At 61.8% G+C, this 24802-nt stretch overlaps 1 protein-coding gene across 1 annotated transcript; it reads right to left on the bottom strand.

Annotated features, from left to right (window-relative positions):
• Positions 1 to 578: 578 nt before the first annotated feature.
• On the bottom strand, positions 579 to 12490 carry BEGAIN (brain enriched guanylate kinase associated). The gene is made up of 6 exons (XM_045560558.1): positions 12358 to 12490; positions 9067 to 9228; positions 7759 to 7825; positions 6644 to 6751; positions 4247 to 4330; positions 579 to 3375 (listed from the first exon to the last, which is right to left on the bottom strand). The coding sequence occupies exons 2-6, from the start codon at positions 9222 to 9224 to the stop codon at positions 1540 to 1542; spliced, it is 2253 nt and encodes a 750-aa protein (XP_045416514.1). The 5' UTR covers positions 9225 to 9228; positions 12358 to 12490; the 3' UTR covers positions 579 to 1539.
• Between the last annotated feature and the right edge of the window lie 12312 nt (positions 12491 to 24802).

Raw genomic sequence — 24802 nt, 5'->3', positions numbered from 1 at the left:
AAGAAGGAAATCCACACGCAGACAAACCTTGGGAAACTGCAGAAAGCCAAATTGGAAGAGAAGATCTTAAACTGCCAGGGGGAAAAAAGGTTTTTAAAAAATGTTTATTCCATCAAAGGAACAGCTCCCAGGCTAATGGCAAGTTCTCAGCACCGACAGGACGTCGGGGACACTGCCGCAGCGTCTCCTGTGCGCTGCTGGCAAGTGACGGCCCGCCAACACGTCCTGCTCCCAGCCAAAACACCTCTCAAGAACAGGGCAAAAGAAACACACTTTCAGAGAAATGACAACTGCGAGTTGTCACCGGCAGAGCCACACTAAATGCAACGAAAGCGAAGTCTGAGAGGCAAGAAGGACGAGGTGGTGAAGATGTGGCAACGCGCAGGGCGGTGCTGTGCAGCTGGGGGGGCGGGGAACAGCGAAGGCTCCAAACGTGGGCAGCAACTCAGATGCTGGGGGGCATCACATGGGGTTAAGGGGCCCACCTTGGCCGCAGGGAGCAGAACTGAGGGACGGACACGAGGGCCACACGTTCCTGAGACCCGAGGCAAGGGGAGAAGAAACAACCCAAACCCAAACTCTTTCCACTGGTGTCTTTTATTCGTGAACGTCAAGTACAGCACTGACCGACACGGCATGCATCACAGACAACGGGGACGCAGGCAACGGAAACGGGGGTCAGAGTCAGGACCTCATTTCATCTGAAGTAGAGAAAGACGGTGTCGGGACGGACTCGGGGGGTGGGGGAGGAGCACCGGCAATACTGGCACGACAAACTGGCCCCACTCGGGACTGCGGACCACGAAAAAGCTCAGGATGGTGTGTTGGCCACATGGTGAAAAATACACTTTTAAAACATTTTGTGTCCTCTACTTCATTTCAGTTCCCCTTTGTGGACGGAACTTCGGGGGTTCCTCGTCGCTGGCTTGCTGGGGCGGCTCCCCACTTGTGCAGCTTGGGCTCCACGGATGCCTCCTTCCCTTCCCTTCCTAGGGGCGAGCCCCATACACCCTCACCCGAAAAATAAAGGCGTTTTGTGTTGAGAACGCCAAGGCAGCTGTCCAGGGAGCTGGAGGCTTAGTGCGTTAGGACAGACCCTTTTCCTCCTTAAAACTCGTTCTGCGTTACAAAAGGCGATGCTCGTCTCAGGTGAAGCACGATGTTGCAGCGTGAAAACTGTTCTAAGGGGAAGTTTCACTGAGTGGGGCTGGGTGCACAAGACACTGTGGGGAGAGGGTCCTCCTCTTAGGTGCTACTAGACTACGGGAGAGGAGGCGCTGGGGACACCCGAGTCCTCTTTGTGGGCAGGGTGCCAGGGTCACAGGGGTCTGGGCAGAGGTGAGGTCGCCTCTCTTGGGTGCCACGGGGGTGGGGTGGTCGCCCCTCTTGGGTGCCACGGGGATGGGGTGGTCGCCCCTCTTGGGTGCCACGGGGGTGGGGTGGTCGCCCCTCTTGGGTGCCACGGGGGTGGGGTGGTCGCCCCTCTTGGGCGCCACGGGAGTGGGGTGGTCGCCGCTCTTGGGTGCCACGGGGTGGGGCTCAGTTGAGCAGGGTTCCGTAGAGCTGGGCTTTCGTCAGGCTGTCCTTGCGGCTCAGCCCTGGGCCACCACCCCGCGGGAAGGCCTGCTGGGGGCTGAGGCCGGCGGCACCGTGCATCTCCAGGGAGGCCTCCAGGGAGCTGGGCTCCAAGGAGTCCCTGGAGCCATGATCGGGCTCAGGGCTGCTGCCGCCCTCAGATAGCTGCACCCCAAGCCTGTCCCCATCCCCCTCGCTAGGCTCATAGCTGGGCAGTGGGTCATCAGAGCGGCTGGGGCTGAGGCTCAGCTCGCCGCACGCCCGCAGGAAGCAGGCGTCTGCCAGGTGGCCCTGGGAAAGGTCGTCACCCTCAGAGAAGCTGTCAGCCTTGTAGCTGGCATAGTAGGGACTGGCACGGCCCTCAGCCTTCATACCTGCGTTGCCCCTACCCACACCGTAGCGCTCAGAGAAGCTGCAGTGAAGCAGGCGGCGGGCGCTTCTGGTCGGGTACGAGTAGGCGCCAATGTCCTCCATGCTCGGGGGGCGCCAGTGGCCTCGCATGTCTCCAGCGGCGAGCCGGGCGTTCACGGGCTTGGCACGCAGGCTCCACAGATTGGGGGTCACCAGCATCCCCTCTGTGTTCATGGAGGTCGGGAATTCGAAGGCGTTGTCGTCTTGGTAGGATGGCAGGGCCCTGCGAAACCGAGACCCCACCTCGGCCTCCCGCGGGGCAGCGGCTGCAGCAGCGCCAGAGCCAAAGCGGGTGCTGCTCTCGTAGGCCTCCCGCGGGCCTGCTGCAGCGGCTGCACCGGAGCCAGAGCCAAAGCGGGTGCTGCTCTCGTAGGCCTCCCGCGGGCCTGCTGCAGCGGCTGCACCGGAGCCAGAGCCAAAGCGGGTGCTGCTCTCGTAGACCTCCCGCGGGCCTGCTGCAGTGGCTGCACTGGAGCCAGAGCCAAAGCGAGTGCTGCTCTGGTAGGCCTCCCGCGGGGCAGCGGCTGCAGCAGAGCCAGAGCCAAAGCGGGTGCTGCTCTCGTAGGCCTCCCGCGGGGCAGCGGCTGCACCGGACCCAGAGCCAAAGCGGGTGCTGCTCTCATAGACCTCCCGTGGGGCAGCGGCTGCACCGGAGCCAGAGCCAAAGCGAGTGCTGCTCTCGTAGACCTCCCGTGGGGCAGCGGCTGCACCGGACCCAGAGCCAAAGCGGGTGCTGCTCTCGTAGGCCTCCCGCGGGGCAGCGGCTGCACCCGAGCCGGAGCCGAAGCGAGTGCTGCTCTCGTAGACGGCTGGCGGATTTCGGCGGAAGAACTCCTGGCGGCTACTCATGTAGACGGCCGGCTGGGACACGGTGAGCGTGCTGGCCTGGGCCTGCTCCTTCTCCTCCGATGCGGCGCTGAAGCTGGAGTAGGAGCTGGACGTGGGCAGCGAGGCCTCGTAGCCGGCAAAGGCCTCGTGCTGGAAGCCTGCTGGGTAGGCCGCCGCCTCGGCCTCCTCCTCCTCAGCTGTGCTGTCGGTGGAATTCTGGGCCTGAAGGAAGCCCACTTCGCTCACAGATGCATCCACGCTGGGGCGCCTGTCGCGCTGAGGCTCCTCGGGGCAGTAGAGGGCCGGATCGCTGCAGTAGATGTCCCCCTGGTATGGGGGCTGCGGGCCCGGCTTCTCGATCTCCTCACAGAAGGCCAGGTCACCGGCTGAGGCATCCGACAGCTGGGAGGACAGGCTGGAGGGTTCAGGCTTCTCCAGCACCTTGGCGATGACGCAGATGGGCACGGTGTCGGCGTAGGATGGGTGGCAGAGCGAGGAGGGCAGGCTGCAGCCGTGCTTCTCCATGTGCAGGCTCACACGCTCCTGGAAGTCCAAGGGCAGCTGGAACGAGCACGAGGACGAGGGGAGGGTGGGGACAGGGGTCAAAGTGAGCATGAGGCCCAGCACTGGCCCTGAGTGAGGCTCAGGACCGTTGCTGTGACCGACAGGCAGACAGACGGACAGGAACCTCCCAGCCTTGTCTGACCCCACCAGTGGGAGCCGGGGCCCAGGATGCTGTATTGGACGAGCTCCCAGGGATGTGTGTATTGAGAGCACCTGGGGATCCCTGGTCACCTGACCTACCCCACCCCACTCTGACTGGGCCCAGCAGAGCCCAGAGGCTGCAGTCAGACTGGAGAAGCTAGAACCCAGGTCTTACTCGGGCCTGACTTGCGGCTACAGCCCCCATTTCCTGCCCAGGCCCATGGGTTGTGTTGGGGGTGCCCCCAGCCATGCTGCGCAGGTGCTCCTAAATAAGGCAGACTCAGAAACAGATGCAACAAAGATTGAGGGGCCAGGCAGGCCAGGTGCCCTGCGGTGTCCGCAAGAGCGCCTGGGGCCAAGTGGGGGTGTCCAGCTACTGTTTGATCTATTTTTTGAGTGTCTCAGGTGTGGCCCAGGCCCCAGGGAATGGGGACACAGACAGAGGCCTAGGGTAGGAGACTGCACGTGAAAAGAGGGGCGGGGGCAGCTTGCCCAGGGTGGGGGTCCCTGGGCTAACTCTACAGGCTGCCGCCATTTGGGCAGGGTGGGCTGCTGCCCAGTCTGGCTCTGGCACCAGACAGGCCTGGCTTGAAGGCCTGGCTCTGCTACCTGCTCGCCCTGTGGCCCTGGCCAAGTCACTTTTCCTGAAGCCATTGTCTTGTCTCTGAAACGGGCACTGCCAGTAGTTGAGCCCAAAGTACAGGGTTTCTGTGAGGGGTCACGTTACCTCGGACACCTTAAAGACCCTGCCGTAGGTCTGGCTGCACAGCAGCAGCTGGGCCGCTAGGTTGCAGTCCTTCCTATAGAGCTCCTAAAAGACAAGAGAAGGCGTTTGGTGCAACTCACCCTGGCCGAGGTCCCCGCCACCCTGACCAGCGCCGCGTGGCCAGCGGGGGCAAAGGGGGTGGGCAGGGCCAGCTGTGCGGCTGGCAGAACAAAGACCAACTCCTGGCCCTGTTCCTCTCTGGGCCTCACGCTGTCACCTGCACAGCGAGGGCCTCGTTCTGACCTGGAGCTGCTGGAGCGTGGTGGGCCCTGCCAGGCAGTCCCGTGCTGCTGCGGCCAGTGCCCCTGGGGCCCTGCCAGGAAGGGGAGCTCCCGCCAGGTGGAGCAGCAGCAGAAGAAGGGCCTCCAATGGCCCTGGGTTCCTCGTGGCCCCCAGGCTCACAGACCAGCCCTCGTGTCCCTGTCCCTTGGGCTCCTGGGTCCCTCCAAAGATGACTGGGTGGGAGTGCCAGGCACCAAGGGGAGATGAGGGATGAGCCCCCAGCCCGCCACCCCCATCTCAGACTCGCTGCTCACACCCCACTCTCAGCGTGTGACCTGGCAATGGGGTGGCTGCAGGGGTGGGTAGGGATCGGGGCAGGTGTGTGACCCCAGGTCCAGGCGGGGACTGGCTCAGCCCCCTGAGCTGAAAACAGATGCAAACAGTAGAATTCGAGGGGATGGTTCTGCCTTTGCAAATCTCTGTTGCATGTGCCTGTGGATGGTCCTTGCACTTTCACCCCCCCCCCCCAGCGGTCCCCACGGCGAGGGCTCTGACAGCCAGCCCTGGGGTCTGCCCCGCAGGCCCTGTGACCCACCTACGTAGCCCCTCGGTGCTCCTGGCCGAGGGCTGCTGCCACAGTCCCAGCTCAACCAGGGCCAGGTGTCCTGCAGCTCAGGCAAGGCTGTCCCTGTCATGGGCACCCCTACCTGTGCCCCCTTCTGCACTGAGCCTGGTGCCCCCAACTTGACTTGCATGGGGGAAGGAGCCTGGGTCCCCAAGCCCCTCTCAACGCTGGCCTCCCAGCTGGCTGAGCACTGACAGCTGGTGCCTTGTGAGACCACCACACTGACCCCTGCACTCTCAGACGTCCTTGCTGGTTCCTGTTGGCTACCTCAACCTCTCAGGGGTGCCTCCGTCCCCTGCCCCCGCCGCACACTTCCTCAGCGATCTCAGCCCTCTCTGGCTTTAAGCACCGCCTTGAGTGCCAGCCTCCACTGCGAACGCCAGCCCCGTCCTCACGACATCCTGTTGGAAGGCTTGGAGGAGGGCTCGTGTGCTTCCCCGGCCTGGAAACGGCAGGCGGCTCATTTTGTTCAGGCCCTGAACCCCACAGCTGGGCTGGACTCGTCTCTTTTTCTCACACCCCACATCCAAAATCTCGGTCAATCCTGTTGGTTCCATTTTCAAAATATAACCAGACCCTCCTCTCCCCACACCCCCACGGCTATCATCCCGCTGAGCCCCCGCAGTCTGTTCTCAGCACAGCATCCATGGGAGCCCAGTAAAGATACAAGTGCAGTCCCATTACTCATCCGTTCAAGAACCTTCCATGGCTCCCCATTTCACCCAGAATAAAGCCCAGATTTCTGATAGAAGCCTATCCAGCATGGCCTCCTATTATCTTCCTGATCTCAGACCTGAGGACCCCCAGGGGCTCACTCTGGCCTCTGTGAGGTTCTCCAAGTTAAGCAGGCACACCTGGGCGCCTCCTCCTCCCTGCCTGGATGGAACGCTCTCCCCCTGTGTCTGTGAGGCCTGCTCCCTCGCTTCCCCCAGGTCATGGCTCCAGCAGCCTCTTCCAGAAGCACCCTATGGAGACCTTCAGGCCCTGCGACTGGCCACTCCTGGCCCTGGTCCTTGCTTTGTGTCTCCCTGCAGCATTTGGCATTTCTAACATGCGACATGTTTGCATTTTTATCTTGTTAACTGTCTGTCTTCCCAGCTCAGATGTGAACTCCACGTGGGCAGGGACTGCCGTTTGTTTTCTCTTTGCCTGTGTTGTTCACACCATAATCTTGGAGCCTAGTGGGGTCTGGCAAGGAGTAGAGGCGCATGAGCGGATGCACGGTCGGCTGCCCAGGGCTTGTGGAGGATGTCACAGCTGCAATGTGACACTGGGGCTGGCCGAAGGCAGGAGTCCTGAGTGGCCCTGCCCACACCCTGGGGTCAGGAAGCCTTGCCTTGGCCACCCTGTCCATCCACCTGTCCCCTGGGCCAGCCCCTTGAGGCTGGAGCCACAGTACCTCCGCTCAGGGCCCTTCAGGGCCAGAATGGCCGTGACTCCCCCTGCTGCCCGGAAGCACTCCCAGAACACCGCTGGCACCCCTCTGTGGGCCACATGCACACAGCACTCACGTTGTCTTCTGTCAGCTTCTGGATGGTCATCTTGGCCTCCAGCAGGTGGCTGTTGAGGGCGACAATCTCGTGGCTCAGTGCACGCTTCTCTTCCTCATAATGCTGGCCCTGGGGACAGGGACAGTGGGTGGAGGTGGTCAGTGGGCAACTCCCGGCAGCTTGCCCAAGGCTGGCACTCAGCCCCATTGCTCAGTTGGGCCTCCTGTGTTGCCCCCACAGCCACTAATGCTGGGGTGCTTGGAGGGCCCCCGGTGCAGGGGTTCAGAGCACAGACTGACCCGGGTTCAAGTCCTGGCTCCACCAGTGACAAGTCAGATGACCTTGGGCAAGTCACTGCCTCCCTGGGCCTCAGATTGTCATGTGTAGCTCATGGGTTGGCTGGGGACTGAGGGAGGATGGCTGGCACTCGGCATGGAGCCCAGCCACCACACTGGACAGACAGGGAAACTGAGGCTCAGAAAGGAAAGGGCCCTTGTCCAGGGTCCCAGGCAGAGCCAGGCCCAGCCCCCAGGCCTGTCGGGCTCCCCTGTCTGACAGCCCCTCGAAGATGGACAGGTGTTGAACACCTATTTCCGATTTTCCAAACCAAACAAGCTGCTCACCAAACCAGAAAGAAAGGGAGCTCCTCCTAGTGAAGGGGGCACCACACACACGTGCCCTGTCCCTCCTCGACAGGTGCCACCAGCCCCATCACAGAGGAACAAAGGCAACACCACTGAGGTTATTTGCAGGTGGTGTGACGGTCTCCACAGAGGGTGGTCACCCACTGGGGCAAGGCACTGTCACGTTTATTCCTCACAGTGAGACAGAGGGGTTCCCACAAGAGGCAGAGCTGGGTCTTCCGAGCCTGTTCTCCCAGGCTGGGTCCCTGGGCTGGCAGGCTGAGCCGGGGTCCCTGTCCCCAGGGCATGTCCTCTGTCCTGTAGCCCCGCTCACACTCCCTCGGGTCGGGGTGTCATACTGGCTGCTCAGACAGCACGGGCTGCACTGGACCTAACCCCTGCCTTCACCTGAGGGCATCTTCCCATTCCGGGGAGAAAGCGGGGGACGGGCCAGCTCTCGCGCTCTGAGAGCCGAGCTGCGGCGCGGGAGGAGGTGCTGGGCGGGGGGCTCACCATGCGGTACAGCTTGTCCTCCAGCTCCTGGTTGATTCTCTGCAGCGCCATGTAGTTGTTCTGGATCCTGCAGCGGGAGGCGGTGGGGTCACTGCTGTGCCGGCCTGGCCCTCCCGCGCCCCTCACAGCCCCTGAGCTCACCCGCCAGCCCCGCCTGGCCGAATGTGTGCTCCTCTGCACCCGATTAAAGCTAACCGTGTAGAGGCTTTCCTGGGTCAGGAGCAAGGGCTGTGTTATTCTTTCCCTATCCCAGGACCCCCCGGGGACAGGCTGGGGACACGAGAGACGGTGTCCTGTTGGGTCAGTTTACTCACACTGGACACACAGTTCTTACCAGCCTGGCTATGGGGCTGAGGGCTCAAATGCGAATCAGCAGGGAAGAAACTTGACCCTGACTGTGGTGGGTCGTGGGGTGAGGCTGGGGACACACAGCAAGAAAGACACAGCTTTGCCTGGAAGGAAGGGCGGCAGCAAGTGTTGGGGGAACCGGGTGCTTTGTGCTTTCACTGCTGCTGGTAGGGGGCTTAGAGACTGTGCCCACGCTCTGGACGAGCAGTCCCCAACTTTCTGGCATCAGGGACCAGTTTCATGGAAGACAATTTTCCCACGGATGGGTTGGGGGGTGTGGAGCTCTGTGGTGGTACCGATCTGTGGCGGGGGTGGCAGACCACGGCTCTAGACACCCTGTGTGTGGCGCCACTGCCCGTCTCGCCCGTGGGGAAACTTAGGGCAGTCGAAGTGGTGGAGCCGGGCGGCCTGACTGTGCCGCCCCGGCCCGGGGTCCGCACCGCAAGCCCGGCAGGATGCGGCCCTTCAGGGAGGGACAAACAGCACCAGCTGATACTCTGTACTTACTAAAACAAACCAAGCCAACGGCAAAGTTTGCATTCTCTGCATTTTCTGTTTAAGAGGACGGGAAAGTGTGTAAAACGTTTTAGAAAAATATCCATCTTGTATCTACAGAAGAAAAATGCTTTTAGAAAAGTTTGATGTTTGAGGGAGTCCGGTACACCTTGCTCAACACGTGGTCAGCTGCCACGCTGCTCAAGGGACCGGTCCCTAAACTCTGGTTCATCTCAGGGGTTAGACATCGGTACTGTGGCTGGGACCCGGGGTGGACCAGGGTCTGGAGACCGGGTTGTGCCTCATGCGGTCGCCTCACCAAATACGAGAGAATGAAGGATGGGGACACGGAGCCGGTGGGAGGAGCCTGTCCCTAGCAGCGGCCAACCCTGGCTCCCAATCCTGCCTGGGCTGCTCTTGGCACAAAGCGCGACCCTGGAGAAAGGGCCGGCCCCCCGGCCTCACCTGCGCAGCTTCTCGGTGACCTTCTCCAGCTCCTCCTGCGCGCGGCGCAGCTCGACCTCCAGGAAGTGGCGCGTGTTGTCAAACTCGTTCTCGAGCTTCTCCAGCCTGTGCGTGGTGTAGGACAGCCGCTTGCGCAGCTCGCCCTTCTGCTCCTCCATCTCGCTGCAACGACACGCGGCGGCCGGCCAGGCCGCGGCGCTGAGCGGGGGAAACTGAGGCCCGCGCGGGCCGGCGGGGGCGCGCCCTGGGCCGCGCCAACACACGCGGTAGTGCCCGCGCGCGCGCACATGGCCTCCCGCGGCGTCACTGGGGGGACTGAGCCAGCCTGGCTGGCCCAGGCAGTTCCTCAGACTCCACCAGTGCCCCCATCATGAATAAATCCCCTGTGGCCACCTTGGAGGAGTCGCTGACCCCACAACCTGGCGAGTGTAGGGGCGGTTTAGAGGACCCTGGTATAAAGAGTGCCCAGCAGCACCCGTGTCTCCCTGATGGCACAGCTGGCCAGGGCCCGCTGTCGCTCCTCCACAGCGCCGGGTGGAGACCGCGAAGCCCGAGTCAGCAGTGCCACGCCCAAGACCATGCCTCCTTCCCTTCAACCGGCTGTGTACCCCAGCACACTGTGTCACCTCTCTGGGCCAGGGGAGGGTTAGCGGGGATGCCCCATGCCCAGGTGGTGCCCACCATGGTGGCCAGCGAGGTTTCGTGCAGCACTAGAAGCTCAGCAAAGCCTGGCCTGCTCAAGTTCCCCTTCCTCCAGGAAGCCTTCCAGCAGCCCAGACACGGCTTTTCAGGCTGTATTATTTCCCCATAGAATGGGGGCTCCTAGAGGCTAGACCCCAGGACACAGACGCCCCCTGCCCTTGCAGGCTCAGGAAGCAAAGACAAGACATAATTCACCCTTGTGAGCCACCTGTCTACAAGTCACTTGAACTAAAGTTGGGCAAAAGTTGGGGTGGGGGGGTGGCCGTGGCCCAGGGGGACTGGCTGTGAACTCCACGAGGGCATGGGCTCCACCTCCTGTCATGTGGGTCACAGCGAGGTCTGAGCCAGCAGCTGGTCCCTTGGAAGGCGCGCACAGCCCCAGGGGACCATCTGGGGCCAACATGGTTGGATGGTAACTTCTGGTGGGTTTGCTGTGGGAGGGGGAGATGTCGGGTGGGCAGTGCCAGCTCCAGACCATGGGGTGGGGACTGGAGGGAAGTTCCTGCGCGTCATGCTGGAGTCCTGGGTGTGGAAGGGCCTGGAACCCTGACTCTGCCCAGATGTACTGTTCTCCGGACCTCCCCAGTCCAAACCCCACCAAGGGGTGCAGAGGGCAGGCAGGAGGCTTCCTCCCTGCACCCGTCCCCGGACCACAATCCCCCCCAGATCCCCCTGGGTAGAGGTACCTTCAGTCTCGGGCCCTGTGAGTAAACCACAAGAGTTACCATGGGCATGCACCCAGCAAACCTTGATTAAACATTCTTGGATTCCTGCCCGGGTCTATATTTTTAAAAATAAATAGAAATAAAGAGTTGCTTACGTTTTTGAGAACCTCAGAGAAGGGCGGGGCGGGTCTTCCCAAGAGTCAGTCCCCAAAAGAGGATGTCGAGTAACAAGCAAAGAGGGGAAGCCCCGAGGCAAAGTGCCACCAGTTGCCCACGCAGGTCTGCCTGCCGGAGCGCTCTGGGTTGCTGTGCCCAGGCTCGCCCACCTGCCTCCTCCAGGCAGCCTTCCGAGACTGCCGACCTCGAGCACCCTGCAGCCCCAGCCCCAGGTCTTTCCCAGCACAGGCCTTCCCTCCCCAGTGGGTGGCGAGTTTCCTGGGGGCCCCCACACCATCCAGTGCCCCCGCTGTAGGCATGGTGTCTGGGCTGGGGTGGGCAGCAACCCTGAAGTTGGTTGCTCCCTGCAGGGCCTCCAGGTCTACCCATGGCCCTCAGTCATAGGACACAGGTGGGATCTTCATCCTGGGGCAGAGGTGAGGGCACTGTCACACCCTTGGCCCTTGCTTTTCTGAGACATGCACCCTCAGCTCACTGCACCCCTTCACCCAGTCCTACTATCACCCCAGTACCCACAGGGTACCCCACACCCCCACTGGAACCTCTTAGAGCCAGTGACCTTCTCTCCCCTCCCGGCTTGGACCCACTGTTACCTGGACGTCACCCAGCCTGCATGGGACCCATCACCATGCTCTCTCTTTCCTCCCCTTCCTGCTGCACCCCTGCCCCATTGTTTCGAGACCTCACGGCTGTAAGACAAACGCAGCCCCTGCCCGGGGCGCCTGCAGCCTCGAGGGGAGACAGACAGTAGACAAGGAGCAGAGTCGTCAGCCTGGCCCCTCAGTCACAGCTGATGCCCAAGCTCACCTGCCCCGGTGTCCTGCCCCTGCCATGCCTTCTCCCTATTTCTGCCCCTCAGCTGTCACACTGCAGCCCCCTTGACCTTGCCAGGCTGCCCCTCAGGGCCCTGGGCTGCAGCTGCCCCTCCTCCCCACACTCTCAGGCTGAATCTCCTCCACCAGCCGCATGAGGACCCTCCCAGGCCCCTGTCTCCAGCTGGGGCCCCTCTCGGGCGCCAGCCCCCACCACGTCCAGCTGCCGACCTGCCTCCCCACCAATGGCCCTCGGGCATCTCACACTGAGCCGTCCAACGCAGACCACATCAACCATATTCCCCACCTGGGGGTGGGCATGGTGACCCCCGCTTGCCCCTTATAGCTGGTCACCAAGTCCTGGAGGTTTAGCTCAGTGGCCTCTGCCGCCTGCCCTGGGTGAGAAGGTGGCCTGGCAAGTGCAGAGTTGGGTTGGGGGGTCCCTGGCATCTGGAAACAGCCCCTCAGCAGAGGCAAAGGGAGAGTGTGGAGCCAAGTCTAGGGGCTTGGGAAGCCCTGAGACTGCTGCCCGGTGAGGTCACCTTGCAATCAGGATCTGGGCCTAACCTGTTTGTGTGTGTGTGTGTATGCGTGTGTGTGTGTGTGTGTGTGTGTATGTGTGTGTGTGTGTACGTACACGCACGCTCTTCGTGGTTCCCTCCTTGCACACAGGAAGCCCATGAACAGGGAAGCATGACGAGCTCACCAGGCACGTAATGAGGCCTGGAGGGCACCCACTCTGACCACGCCCAGGGGACCCGCGCCCAGGGATGGAGCACATGGGTGGGGCATGAGGATGATGTGCCACTGGCCTAGGAAACCCCCTCCCTCCCTGGGTCTCCCTGTCTGTCTCAAGAGTTGATGTAGACATGGAGTGATGTCTGAGGACAGATGTAGAGACACCAAGGAGCGGGGGGAGACAACAGGTATGTTACCTGTCCCAGAGTGAGGGCGAGGACCTGGCCAGCCGGCCCTGCAGGACTCGGGACTGCCCGAGGCACGAGGGCACCCAGGGGCTGCGCAGCCTGTGGGCAAAGAGGACAGAGCTGCTTAGAACGGTGGGGTGGGCGGCTGGGGGCCACACCAGGCCCACCGTCGGGCACGCAGCTGCAGCCCTTGGCTGAACCCAGAGATGGGGACTCCATCCCCACCCCCGCCAGGAAAACTCCTTGTCATCTGCAAGATGGCAGGGGCAGAGGGGTCTGCAGGAACCAGAGAAGGGGACCCCAGCGTGTGCACCTGCCAGCCCTCACTGAAGGTGGCACTGAGTCCCACCGTAGCAGGGGCACCAGCCACTTGCCTGGTGCCTCTTTTTGGTATCCTGTCCCACCACCAGCGGACAGGCAGTGATCCCTGAAGTCAGTCTACCCCCAGCACTCAGTCGCAGGACAGACGGATGGGCAGGCTCTGGGGCTGTCTGGTGAGCGTCTGTGACAGGGTTGAGTTCCTGTCTGGCAGGACTCAGTGGTCAGGATGGAGGGACAGGGTGGCCCAGCCCCTCTCCCCGTCCTCTCTGCTGGGAGGCCGCGGTGGCTGATGTATGGAGCCGGTTGGGAGTGTCTTGTAGGCTGTGGGGACCTGGTGGGTGTTAGGTGTCCAGGGCCCACTTCACCCTCCCCTGGGCCCCCTGCTCATGTACCCCTGCCAGTGGCGTGTCTCGGCTGGACAGTGGACGGGTGTGGGACGGACACAGGCCTGCCCCGGTGCTGCCCTGTGGGAGGAGCCTTAGACATGTGCCTGGTGGTTGTCCCCTTCCTGGCGTCTCTCGGGGGACCAGCGAGGGGCTGGCAGAGACTCGTGTGCAGGGAGGCTCGGGCAGCCTCGCTGGTCCTGGGGCCAAGGCCAGAGAGCTGATCTGCTGCGAGGGGCTGGCACTGTCAATGAGGCTCCCGACGCGGCCCCAGAAACCAGACGCGGGCAGATGGGCGCGCGAAGGGAGAGAGCTGTATAATCCTATTTTTAAAAAGAGCTGCTTACAGACAGCCACAAACAATAATGGAAGCAAAGAAATGTTAATGTTGTTACGTCTGGGTGGTGGGATGCTGGCTAGTTTCAATTTTTTCTTTTATACTCTTCTAGATTTGTCATATTTTCTACAGTGAGGATGAAAAATCAGAAAAAAATTTACTAAGGCTCAAATTTTGGTACCAAAAAAAAAAAAAAATCACCATAACCATGGATTTGCTGGGCTGAGGGAGAGCTCTTGCCTGGGCTGCAAGCCACACATTGATCGTGGCTTGTTTGAGCCCCTGTTTCCTCATCTGTAAAATGGGGCCTGTGCCCTGGTTTCCTGAGCTGATCTGCAGAGGTGAGCAGGAGTCGGGGCCCAGCACACTGCGGGGACGGGGTGGTGGGAGGCACAGTGGCTTGGCCTCTGGTTGTCCCCTTGGCCTCTGGACTGTGGAACTCTGGTCCCAGGGTCCACCCTCGGCAAATGCCCCCAATGCTCCTAGAGGGGAGAAAACCGGGGCCCAGAGAGCGAAGCAACAGGCACGAGATTGCACAGCGAGTCTCAGTGAAGTAGAGATGAGAACCAGGTCTGCCGGGCCCTCCTGGGGCTGCCGTCCTCCCCTCAGCTCCCCTGCGAGAGCCAGTGCCCGCTCCGCGCCTGCTGCGGGAGGGCCACCCTGCCAGGAGCCTGCCACGGTATTTGGAGAGGAGGGTAGACATGCTCCGCGAGAGGACAGGAGAGGGAATTGACGGCTGCCCCCACCCCACTGTCAGCAGAGCCACGATCGCCCCAGCAGGAGCCTGCAGAGCCACATGGGCCCCATGGACGACCTCTCTTGGTGTGGGGTGCCACCTTCTTGCTTCTGCTGGCAGAAGGTCCTTGTGACCGCTGGGCAGATCGATGGACAGAGGGTTGGCCTCTGGGGATACCACTGTCAGCAGATGTCCATCTTCTTGAGCAGGGGGTGGCTTTGAGGGGCTTTGGGGACCAGCTGTGGGTCCTTGGTGGTGGGGTGGAGAACGGGACACTCAGGGTGCTCCCTGGGGCCCTGCTGGGCCTGGGGGAGGGAGGTCACATGGCACCAGGGAAAACCCTTCCTGGCTCCATGGCGTCCTGGGGGTGCAGGAGCCAGGGCCTCGGAGGGCGCTGGCAAGGTTTCTGGGGGACAGAGGAGCGCCCTGGAGGTCAGTGGCATCGTTATGGTGACAGGCGGGGCGGGGCTGAGGGTATCGCTGACCTATGGTCAGCCAAGGGCCAGAGAGCCAATCCGGCCTGTGTCCCCATGATCCGCGGGGCCCTGCCATGCCCTGGGCTCAGCCTCTGCTTCTCCCCTGGCCTCTGCTCTCAGCCTGGCCCCACAGTCCTGCTCCAGCAACGCCGAACTGCCAGCCAGCCGTCACCTGCTACAGGCAGTTTCTCCTGCCAGTGACTCTGTCCCCTTTTCTGCATGATCTTACCCGCTCCCTCCTGCTCCAGGTTAACTCCTCCCCACCCAGCACTACGCCCCCCCCCCAAGGGGTCAACTGCTGCTTCCCTCATTGGCGAGTGTCACCAGGGCTGCACCGCTCTCCTGTTTATCACCAGGTGCCCTGTGCCCAAGTCTCCTGCCCCACCCTGTCCCCCGAAATCCAGTCTCCCCCCAGCGGCCAGAGGGCTCATCTCTAGAGCCAACCAGACCACACTCTGCCCCTGGCCCAAACTCCCCAAGGTCCCCTCACTGTACCCAGATAAAAGCCTCCCGTCCCCTGGGACCCCTATGGCCCCAGCCTGCCCTGGTCCTCTCTTTTCTGGCTTCGCAGGCCCCGCCCCTCCCGTTGGCCCCCCTACCCCCTCCTGCCCAGACAGAGTCAGGAGATGGGCCGGAAACGTTTCATCTTGCCTGATCTTATCAGGCGCTGCAGCCCTGCCCTGCCTGCCCCTCTCTGCCAAGGCAGGGCCACGTGCTGGCAGCTGGCGCTCGGTGTCCTGGTGAGCCCTTAGTGGGTGGGCAGACCCAGGACTGGGGCAAAGCAGGCCAAGCCAGGCAGGTGGACAGGGCCATGGCAGAGTCACCCTGAACCTTGGTGCACTCTCCCTCCCCTGCTCAGAATAGGCCCCTCCCTGTCACTCTATTTACCTCCTCCAGGAAGGCCTCCTGACTCCAGCGTGGGGCTCTCCTGACCTCTGCCAGCCACAAGGCTGGCAGAGAGGAGATGGACAGGTGACACACTGGCCTCCTGAGCCCAGGGCTAGGAGGGGGACTCAGGGGCAGGGGATATGGGCCCCAGCACTGAGCCTGGCACAACCAACGCTTGCTGACACAGTGACTGGCCACAGAGGAGGGCCTGCCGTGCTGCGGGGGCGGGAGTCAGGCCCAGCTCCCAGACCCCGGCCACAATCCCACTTCCGACACCTAACTCTCTCTCCAGCCCGTGCCCTCTGTGCCCCCTCACTGCTCCAGCGCACAGCCCCTCACTTGCCTCACTTGGAAGCCAACGACTGCATAGCCCCTCCGCTCGAATCCCCTCTCCCCACCTCTCTCCACTGCACTAAGGGGGCAGAGCCCCGCCCTGCCCAGGGCCACCGATCACAGGCGGCAGAACGCGGCTGAGCGCTCTCCCAGGAATCTCACTACGTCCCTGCTCCCTCCCCACTCGCCTGGAAAGTGACTTCACACCTACTTGCTGCCTCTCCACCTCCCCACTGGAGGATGACCTCGCTTCCTCTTGGCTGAGAATGGAACCATCCAAAGGGAACTTCCACAGATGCCGCCGCCACGTGACCCACCTACCAGCATCTGCCCCGACACCTGGCAATGCCGCCTGTTACTACAGACAGCCCGCGGGCAGCCCTCCACCTGCGCCGCCTGCCCTCCCCCGGCTCCGGCTCCTGAACCACCAAGTTCTCCCTTTCTTCCAGATCATTCCCCCTGGCACACAAACATGTGGTTACTTTTCCCATAGTGCGAACTTCACCCTCCCGGTACTGCCCCATCTCTGCTCTGTGGAACTGTTGTCTGAACTTGCTGCCTGTGTGTCCTCACTCCCAGCCTGCCAGGACCCCATGCCCACTGACCCTTGTCCCCTCCATGTCCCTGGACTGGCTCTTGCTGGTCCCTTCTCAGTCCTCACTTGACCTGGGCCCCTGCAAGCCAGTGGCACGGCCAAGGCCTCCCTCCCCGTGCGAACAGCATGGCTGCCTGGGCCCTCTGGCTGCCCCGCCCGTCTCCCTTCCCTGTGTGCGCTCGCCCTGTGCCAGCCCCTCTGTCTCAGGGCAGCACAGACCGGCAGCGCCCAGGGGAACTCCGCCGCCCTCCCCAAAGTCCTGAGTCCCTTCAGGCCGGCAGCAGGGCCCCCCCGGCTCTGCCTTGGAATGTGCCCAGCCTTCTGCCAGCGCCACCCACCGCCCTGGGCCTGACTTCTTTCAGGGGACTGTGCACAGCCTCCTGTCTGGCATCCTGTGCCCGCCCTCACCTGTCCTCAGCCGGAGGGGTCTCCTTGAAACCAAAGTCAGAGCCACCTGTGGCAAGCCGGCCACGCTCTGTGAAGGTCAGGAGGTGGCAGTGTGTGGGAGGAGGTGTGGCCAGGGCCCAGGGCTGCGGGGGAGGTGGAGGGTGCAGCCCAGGGCTGGGTGCAGGGTCAGTGGGCAGAAGGCCCTGGGCACAGGCTGGTGTCTGATCCTCTTCCTAGGGGCACTGGGGGCCCCTTGGGTGCTCCACGCTGGAAGGACTGTTAGCTTGGGTTTGGGGCCATCCCTCTGGTGGGTGAGCCAGGGGCAGGGAGCCTAGGGAGGCTGTCTCACGGTGGGGGTGGGGCAGGTGAGCCATGTGGTGGGCCCAGGAGCACTCTCTGGCTCCATCAGGGCTCCTTGGGCACCTGCCTGGCCCCTCCTTCCCAGTACCCAGCCTGGCACACTGCCCATCTGCCTGGCTCCCCTCTAAAGGAAGGTGGGGGGTGCCTGGAGGGTGGGGCTAGGTGTATGTTGGCTCTGAACCCCACCCCTTGCCATTGTGCCCAGAGCTGGTGTTCAGGGGAGGAGGAGCAGCCAGATGACCACGGGGCCAGCCCCCCAGCCAAGGACAAGCTCCCCGCAGGGCCCCCAAATTAACCTCCCAGCACCTGCCACCTCCCTTGGAGCCCAGGTGAGAAGAGGCTGCAATTCAACTCTTTGATTATCAGGTTCATTACTGGCTACTAAGGAACCCACGCTCACTTGACCACCCCACCAGCCTTCTCACCACTGCAAACAGACGTGGCCAAACTTATTAACTAGATGGGCAGGAGGCCTGTTTTCTGGAATTCTGGGCATTGTGAGGCAGATCAGGGATGTGGGATGCTGATTGGTGGCCCTGGACTGCTGGGCACAGCGTGTCTGCCCCAAGCCCGTGGGGCTCTCTGGATGCCCTAGGTCCTGGCTGGTCCTCTCCCCACCTCCCTTGCAAAACACACACACAGACTCAGGACAGCCCCCAGGGCAAAACCCAGTCTTGAAGAGAAGACCTGCAGCTACAATGGACTCCAGACTCATCTGGGGCTACCTGAGCCCCCCTCCAGCTGTGTCTAGGACCCCCCAATCCCAGCACCAGCTCCAGGAAGGCAGGGAGGTCGCCCCGCTGAGTGGTGTGGGTGTGAGGGGGCCCAGGCCAGCTCACCCGAGAGAGGATGGGTGGCTGAGCAGTCTCTAACCTCAGCACTCTCTGCCCTGCCATGGGCTGCTGGGGCTTCTGAGTTTGGCACCACAGCTCTTGGAGCCTCAGTCTCCGCAAGTAGGAACAGGAGCAGAAGCCCCAAGCAGCCCCCGGATGCCCTGAGATCTGGGGATTGTCCTGGTGACCCAGGAGCACCCTGGCCCCATCCCTAAACCCCACTCCTCAAGTTGATACCCTCAAAGCTGCTCCGGATGCGGGATGATGGATAGACTTAGAGCCACTTCTCAGTGTCTTGGCCTCATCTCCATCAGCCCCTCTGAGCTGCCTCCTGCTGTCCCCAGCAACACCCATCAGCCTCCTTTTCTTCTGTCCCACCTGGTGCAGCCCCCGCCCCTTGTCCCCAGGTCCCCTATTCTCCATCTCTTGTCTCTTTCACCTACCATTACCCCAGCAGGCCTAACCTCTCCTTAAATGTCACCCTTCAAGGCTCTCTACCCCATTTCTAAACCAACCTGAACCTACTAGAGGAAGCATGATGGACTAATTCTCACTAAAGTATGAATGACTGCCTCACTTTGATTTCCCTCTTTAGGGGTCAGGGCATTCTTAAGGGACCCTCCACATGAACTGTTCTTTCTTCCCTTCCTCTGCCCTGCCCTTCAAGGCATTTGAGCCCAGTCTGGGCAATGTAGTAAGACAAAATGCAGTGAGACAAAAAAATAAATAAATAAATAAAAATTTAAAAATTTAAAAAAGTCTCCTGTCCCCACAGGCCAGTCAGGTTCCCACTCCTCTGCAAAGACTCCCTGATGGATGGTATATGTAGTTAAGAGGGTAGGACCACCTAAGTATGAATCCCAGGTCTGCCATTTACAGGCTGTGTGGCCTTGGGCAAATTTCTGAACCTCTCTGATTCTCAGTTTCTACCTCTATAAGATGGAGACAATAATAGCACCTGCCTTGGAAGGCTGTTCTGAGGATTAAGTGCATGAGCATGAACTTGGCATGTGGTTAAGGCTACGTGGACTAGCTCTTGCTGTGCGGTGTCTGACTCTGCGCTGCCCGGGCCCTGTCTCCCCGTCTGCTGGGAAGGTAACGTTATTCCTACTGTGAAGGAGAGGGCTTGGCGGCTGGGGCTGGGGAGCACCTGGTCAGGAGCCTTCGCAGGCCACACGCACTCACTGCCTTCCTTTCTGTTTGTCCCCATAGCACCTGTCACTGTAATATTTATTTTAAGAAGTTTTCTGTCCCCCCGCCCAACTGCAGGATCTTTGCCTGTGTTGGTCACTGCAGCATCCCCAGTGCCTAAAACAGCCCCTGGCAAATAGTGGTGCTTAATAAATATGTGCTGAATGCATGATCAATGAACAAATCAAACAGGAGTGGCAACCCGGAGGGCCAGGCAGGGCAGGCCACCGGGCAGACTTCCTGCTCACCCTCTGTCTCTGCTCCAGGACGTCAGCCTGGCAGTCTTATGAGTGAGTGAATTGAAGAGTGTGGGCCAATACTGAGTCTCCTTGTGCAAAAAAAAAAAAAAAAAAAGAGAGAGAGAGAGAAAAAAGTTCCAACCTCAACCTCAAACCACACAAAAACCAATTTCAAGTGCATTAAAAGCCAATAGCTTCATGACATTATAAGCGTTCCTTAAACAAGACGCAAAAAAACTTTAATCAAAAAGTAAAAGGCTGAGACATTCAACAAAATTAAAATTAAGAACTTCCGTTCCTCAAAGAACCATGCAGAGAGAAGCAGGCGACCACAGGAGGTGCATCTGCCACACGCAGAGCTGGCGGACCGCGCGCGGCGCTCCCGCAGTCAGGGAGAAAAGGACAGACGTCTTCATAGGAAGTGGGCACAGACTTCGCCAGAGCGGAGACCTAGGGGCCGTGACCCCGGGAGGTGCGACCAAGGCGCCCCTCCCCCCACTCCGGCGGGATGGTGACGGGGAGAAGCCTTGAAGGGCGGGGCAGACGCAGGGAGGGAAGAACGGCTCACGGGGAGGGTCCCTTGACAGTGCCCGCGCGGCACTGTGGGAGGGGCACCGTGGAGAGCGGGGTCTCATCTTCCAAAGCTGGTCTCACACGCGTGCCCCCGCCCCCGTGGAGTGCCCCGCACCCCGGCGGTCCCGCTCCCGGGTACACAGCCGGGAACGCAGCGCGCGTGCCCTGACGCCTGCACGGCGATGCCCACAGCAGCTTCCCGACGGTGGTCCCGGCTGGAAACTGCCCAGCCATCCGTCAATGCGTCAACGGACTGCAGGAAAATCACGGGGGAACGCCCTCCGCCACACAACCGGCAAGGGACAGCTCCACGGACCACCACTGGGACTGTCACAAAAAGATATTCCTGGTGAAAAAAGCCAACCCCGAAGCACAGGCTGATTTAGGACAATGGGATCCTAAATCGGGCAAAATGAAACCATCTCGGTTTGGGCTGCTCTCTTGGTGGCAGAAGCATGCAGCAAGGACCCGCGGATCACAAAGGCTCCTGGCGACCTCTGGGGAGTGGGACAGGGCTGTGTTTGGGGAAAGGTCTTGGGGGACATCTGGGGGGCTGGTAGTGTAGAACTTGTTGACCGGAGTGCTGGCCACCAGGTGGTCGTTCTAAACTTAATTGCTAAACTGCGCAGATACTTACTAACTTCTCGGCATGCCTATGACAGGTCACAACGTTGAAAACCTGTATTTTGGAAGGAAGGTGTAGACTCCTAACGGGAACAGCCGTGGGCTTCCGGAGCGCCTTCTCCGCCCCAGGTGCCACTCCCCTATTTGACGAGGGGGAGGGAACCGGAGCTGAGACTGGGAGAGGCGCTAGCCCAAAGGCGCGCGGCAGGAGGCGAGGCAGACAGGACCCCACGCCGACCCTGTGCGGGTGCGGGGGGATTAATCTGAGGGATTACAGGCGCCGCAGGCTCACGGCACACAGCCAGCCAGTCGGGACACAGTAATACCCACAAAACGTTTGAGCGCCACACAATAGTTTTTCAAGCAGTGGGTGGCAGGATAGCTGGGTACAGGGGAGGGACGTCAAGGGACAAGGGGACCAGGCCATTACCTGATGTGTCTGCGTGCCTACTATGTGCCACCCGGGCCCGGGGGAGTCCTACTGTGTGCCAGCCCCTGCCAGGCACTGGGGCTGCAGAAATCCAGGGTTCAGACCCAAGCTCTGCTCTCTGAGGTGCCCAACTGGGGCACTGGGGAGGACAGAGGACACTCTAAGTGACAGTGAGAGCCCCACTGACCTCCAGTCCCCACCCCTCACCTGTCTCCCTGAACACATCCTGCTTCCTCAAACCCCCAGGCCTTTGGACCTCTTGGAAGGTGGCTTATTTGTCCTCCTTGCAAATTCATATTCATCCTTCAAGCCTCGGCTCAAGAGTCCCTGCTTCTGGAAAGCTCTCCCCAGATGCAGGAACACCCCAGGCCAGTGTCCCCAACTTGAGACCTCAGAGCACCCGGGGCAGCCCCCACTGCCCCCCCTGATGGCCTGGGAGGGCTGGCCTGGGGCTTGCTGTGCCTCGATGCCCAGCACAGGGCTTGGTGCATGGGGCACCTGACTCCACTTGGGAGGGAGGGGCAAGAAGGTCGCAAAAGCCACAGGGAAAAGGTGACAGTGAGGAAGAGAGTTTGTCACGTGGATAAGAGGTGGGGGAAGGGCTTCCTAGGCAGAGGGGACATCCTGGGCAAAGGCAGAGAGACATGAGGGTGACAGCTTTGGGGACTTGGAAGCGGGACCACAGTGTGGGTTGGGAGTCGGGCAGAGAGGCCAGGGCAGGGGGACCCCCCAGCAGTATATGTGAACACAAAAGGGAGCCACTGAGGGCCACAATACCACTCGATGACAGAGTCCTTTTGCTCATGCAATGAGTATTTAGGGGATGGTCTCTAGAGCATGGGGCTGGACCTACCTCTCAGAGCTCACGCCAGACCCCAGGCTCAGCTTGCAATTCACAGAGACCCCGCACTAGGGGTCAGCAGGCAGGACCTGGCCATGAGGTCATCCCTCTGGACACCAGGACCCCTTCACGTGGATCACTATGTATCTCTCTTGCGTGAGAAACTGGCAGCCATGCAGTCTAACGGCCCCCAGGGACCCTCTATTGGGTTTGTTTGGGGCCAGGTCCCAGGCAAGATGCTTCACCTACAGGGGCTCAGCCATCCCCCAACATCTCTGTACCTGGGTGTGGTTAGGACCTCCATTCTGCAGATGGGGAAACTGAGGCCCAGTGAGAGTTAGAACTTTGCCAGAGACCGGGTCTGTGAGACCCCAAACCTTGTGACCTTCTGTGGGGAGCCCTGATCACCAACTTCCCTTACCCTCCGGGCACTAAATGCAGGATAGAAACCCACTGGGGCAGCCCCCAAACTGGCCAGGATAGAATGTTCTGGAAAGGGCGTGGGGCAGCTCTGAAAACACTAAGAGAGAGAGAGGGAGAGAAAGGCAGGACCCCCCAACTCCAGGAGGCAATGCCGAGTCCTGGCCCCACACGACCTCTGCCAGCTCCAGAAAGAGCATGCAGCCCAATGCCCCAGAAGCCCAGGCCACGGCCACTGCCACCAGCCTTCCTGACTCAGCCCAGGGAAGCCCTCAGCCCACCAGGAAAAGCAATATCTGTCACCCTCAGCATCTGGGCAGCTGATGTGCCCACCTGGCTCACCTGCTCACCTGTGCCCCCAACCAGGCTGGGCCCCATCTCTGTCCCCAGAGCCTGGCACACAGGGGTGGGTACGTAAGAGTCCTGGCTGGGCAAAGGGAGGGAGGGAAGACAAAGAGAACCATAGCAGGGACCCCCTAGGTTTGGCTTCAGGGCACCCCATGAATGCTACATTTTCCTCAAGTCTAAGCTGAGTTAAGCAGGGTCCTCTCCCCCCCAGGGAGTGTGGGGAAATGACAGCCAAGGTACGGTGCCCAGGGGGCCCAGGCCTGGGGTCAAAGCCTGGTTTGGGTTTGAGGTCATCCACGTGACCACCGCCAGGGCTGCCCCTCTCTGGGCATCACTGCCCCCACCTGGGCCTCGGCCATGACAGGGTGGGCGTGGCTGACTGACATCAGGTTTGGGGTCTGAGGTCCTCCCACCTAAGAGACTGCAACCATCCCCCCCCCTCCGACATGTTGGTGCGGACGCTGCGGGACCCACGGGGAGGCTGCACTCCCGCTCAATGGCCCAGCAGATGGCTCTGCTCTCAGTGTCCAGCCCGGGCTCTACATGAGCCCATCCGTCCCCAGGCTCCCACCTAGGTGTTCCCAAGCCACTCACCCACCGCACTAAGGGTCAGCTGGGAAGGCTGGGGGCCCCTCTCCCCTCGACCTGAGCCCAGCCCGGGCTCTGCTAGGTCTCTGCCCCTCGAGGGAATGGGGGACGTGCCATCCACAATCCTTCCCATGGACGCCAATTCCGGCCTCGAGGCGGGGGCGGGGGCGGGGGGAGGGGCAAGAGACCTCTAGGCCGGGGGAGGGGCTGCTGAGACCCGGCCGCGGGGGCAGGGCACGCTGCCCCCACGACGCCTGGGCTCAGGCTCGGGAAGGAAAACACAGGAGGGGGTGCTCCCGAAGTAGGGGTCGTCGTGGCCGGGGGAAGTCGCGGCGGGGAGCGGGGTGGGGGGGGAGTCATGAATATTCAAATGGACTGATCGCGGCCAGCCGCAAAGGGAGCCCGGTGGACTCCATCGAGGCTCAAAGTTTAGCACCCGGAGGGAGGTCGCGGGGGACACTCCCTAGACGTTGTCGCCGGACTCCCCTAAAATGGCTCCAAGATGCGACTGTCTGGCCAGCCGCGAGGACTCCATCCTCCACCCCTGCCCCCGGGGCGGAAACTTAAAAGCTTTTAAGCAGGCAACTGTCACCTGCGGGGTGGGGGGGAAGTCAGCGCCGGGGACTGGTGCGTAACAGCAGGAATGGAAACCTAGAGGGTCCCGGGGGACGAACTAGAGTCCAGCGCAGGTCTCAAGGGCTCGCGGGGGCAGGCGTGCGGCCCGGAGTGGGGGCCGCCGGGGCCGTTGGTGACGCACCCCTAATTTCCAGCCGCAGCCGCCCGGGCCGGGCTGAGGAGCCCCGATGCGGGGCTCCCCATTGTCTCATAGTGCGCACACACGCACCACACACGCACACTGGCCGGGGGCAGCCCGCGGGCCCCAGGGATGCGCCGGGGTGGCGCCCCCTCCCCTAATCCTCCCCGGAGGACCTACTCCCGACCCCCGGGGCCCCGCGAGCCGCGGCACGGAAGCCGCTCCACTCACCTGAGTTTCTCCATGTCTGCGGCAGAGGCCTGCGAGAAACCAAACGAGAGGGTCAGCAGGCAGGAGGCGTGCGCTCCGCCACCAAGCCGGGCGGAGCCGGGCACAGCGGGCACAGCCGGGCTGCGGCCGGGCACCCTCGCGGGGCTCCGTCCGCGCAAAGTCTGGCCCCGCGTGCCCCTAGCCCCCGGCCGCGGTCCCCGTGACTCAGTGGGCACGCCGGGTCGCGGCCAAGTAACAGGTGAGCCCGCCCGGGCTGCTGCGCTCCCCGCAACCGAGTTACGCCCCCCGGGGCGAGGAGGGGGCTGGCACGGGAAGCGAGATACCCCGGCCAAAGACGACCTCGGCCGCCCGGAGAAGCGGGACCGGCAGTCCCCGTTAAGTCTCAGGTGGTCGTGGCCCCGCTGCTCCCCCTGCCCCGCCCGTTAACCTCTCCTACCCCCGCTCCCTCCTGGAAGAAGCCGAGCCCCGGAATCGCAGAATCTCTAAGTCGCAGAATGTTTGAATGGGGAATTGGGGCCGTGCGGGATTGCAGAAGCGAACACTCACGCGGTCTGAGGGTGATGGTA

Source organism: Lemur catta, chromosome 1 (genome assembly GCF_020740605.2).
Source record: "Lemur catta isolate mLemCat1 chromosome 1, mLemCat1.pri, whole genome shotgun sequence".
NCBI lineage: Eukaryota > Metazoa > Chordata > Mammalia > Primates > Lemuridae > Lemur > Lemur catta.
This window is presented reverse-complemented; position numbering and strand designations above follow the sequence as displayed.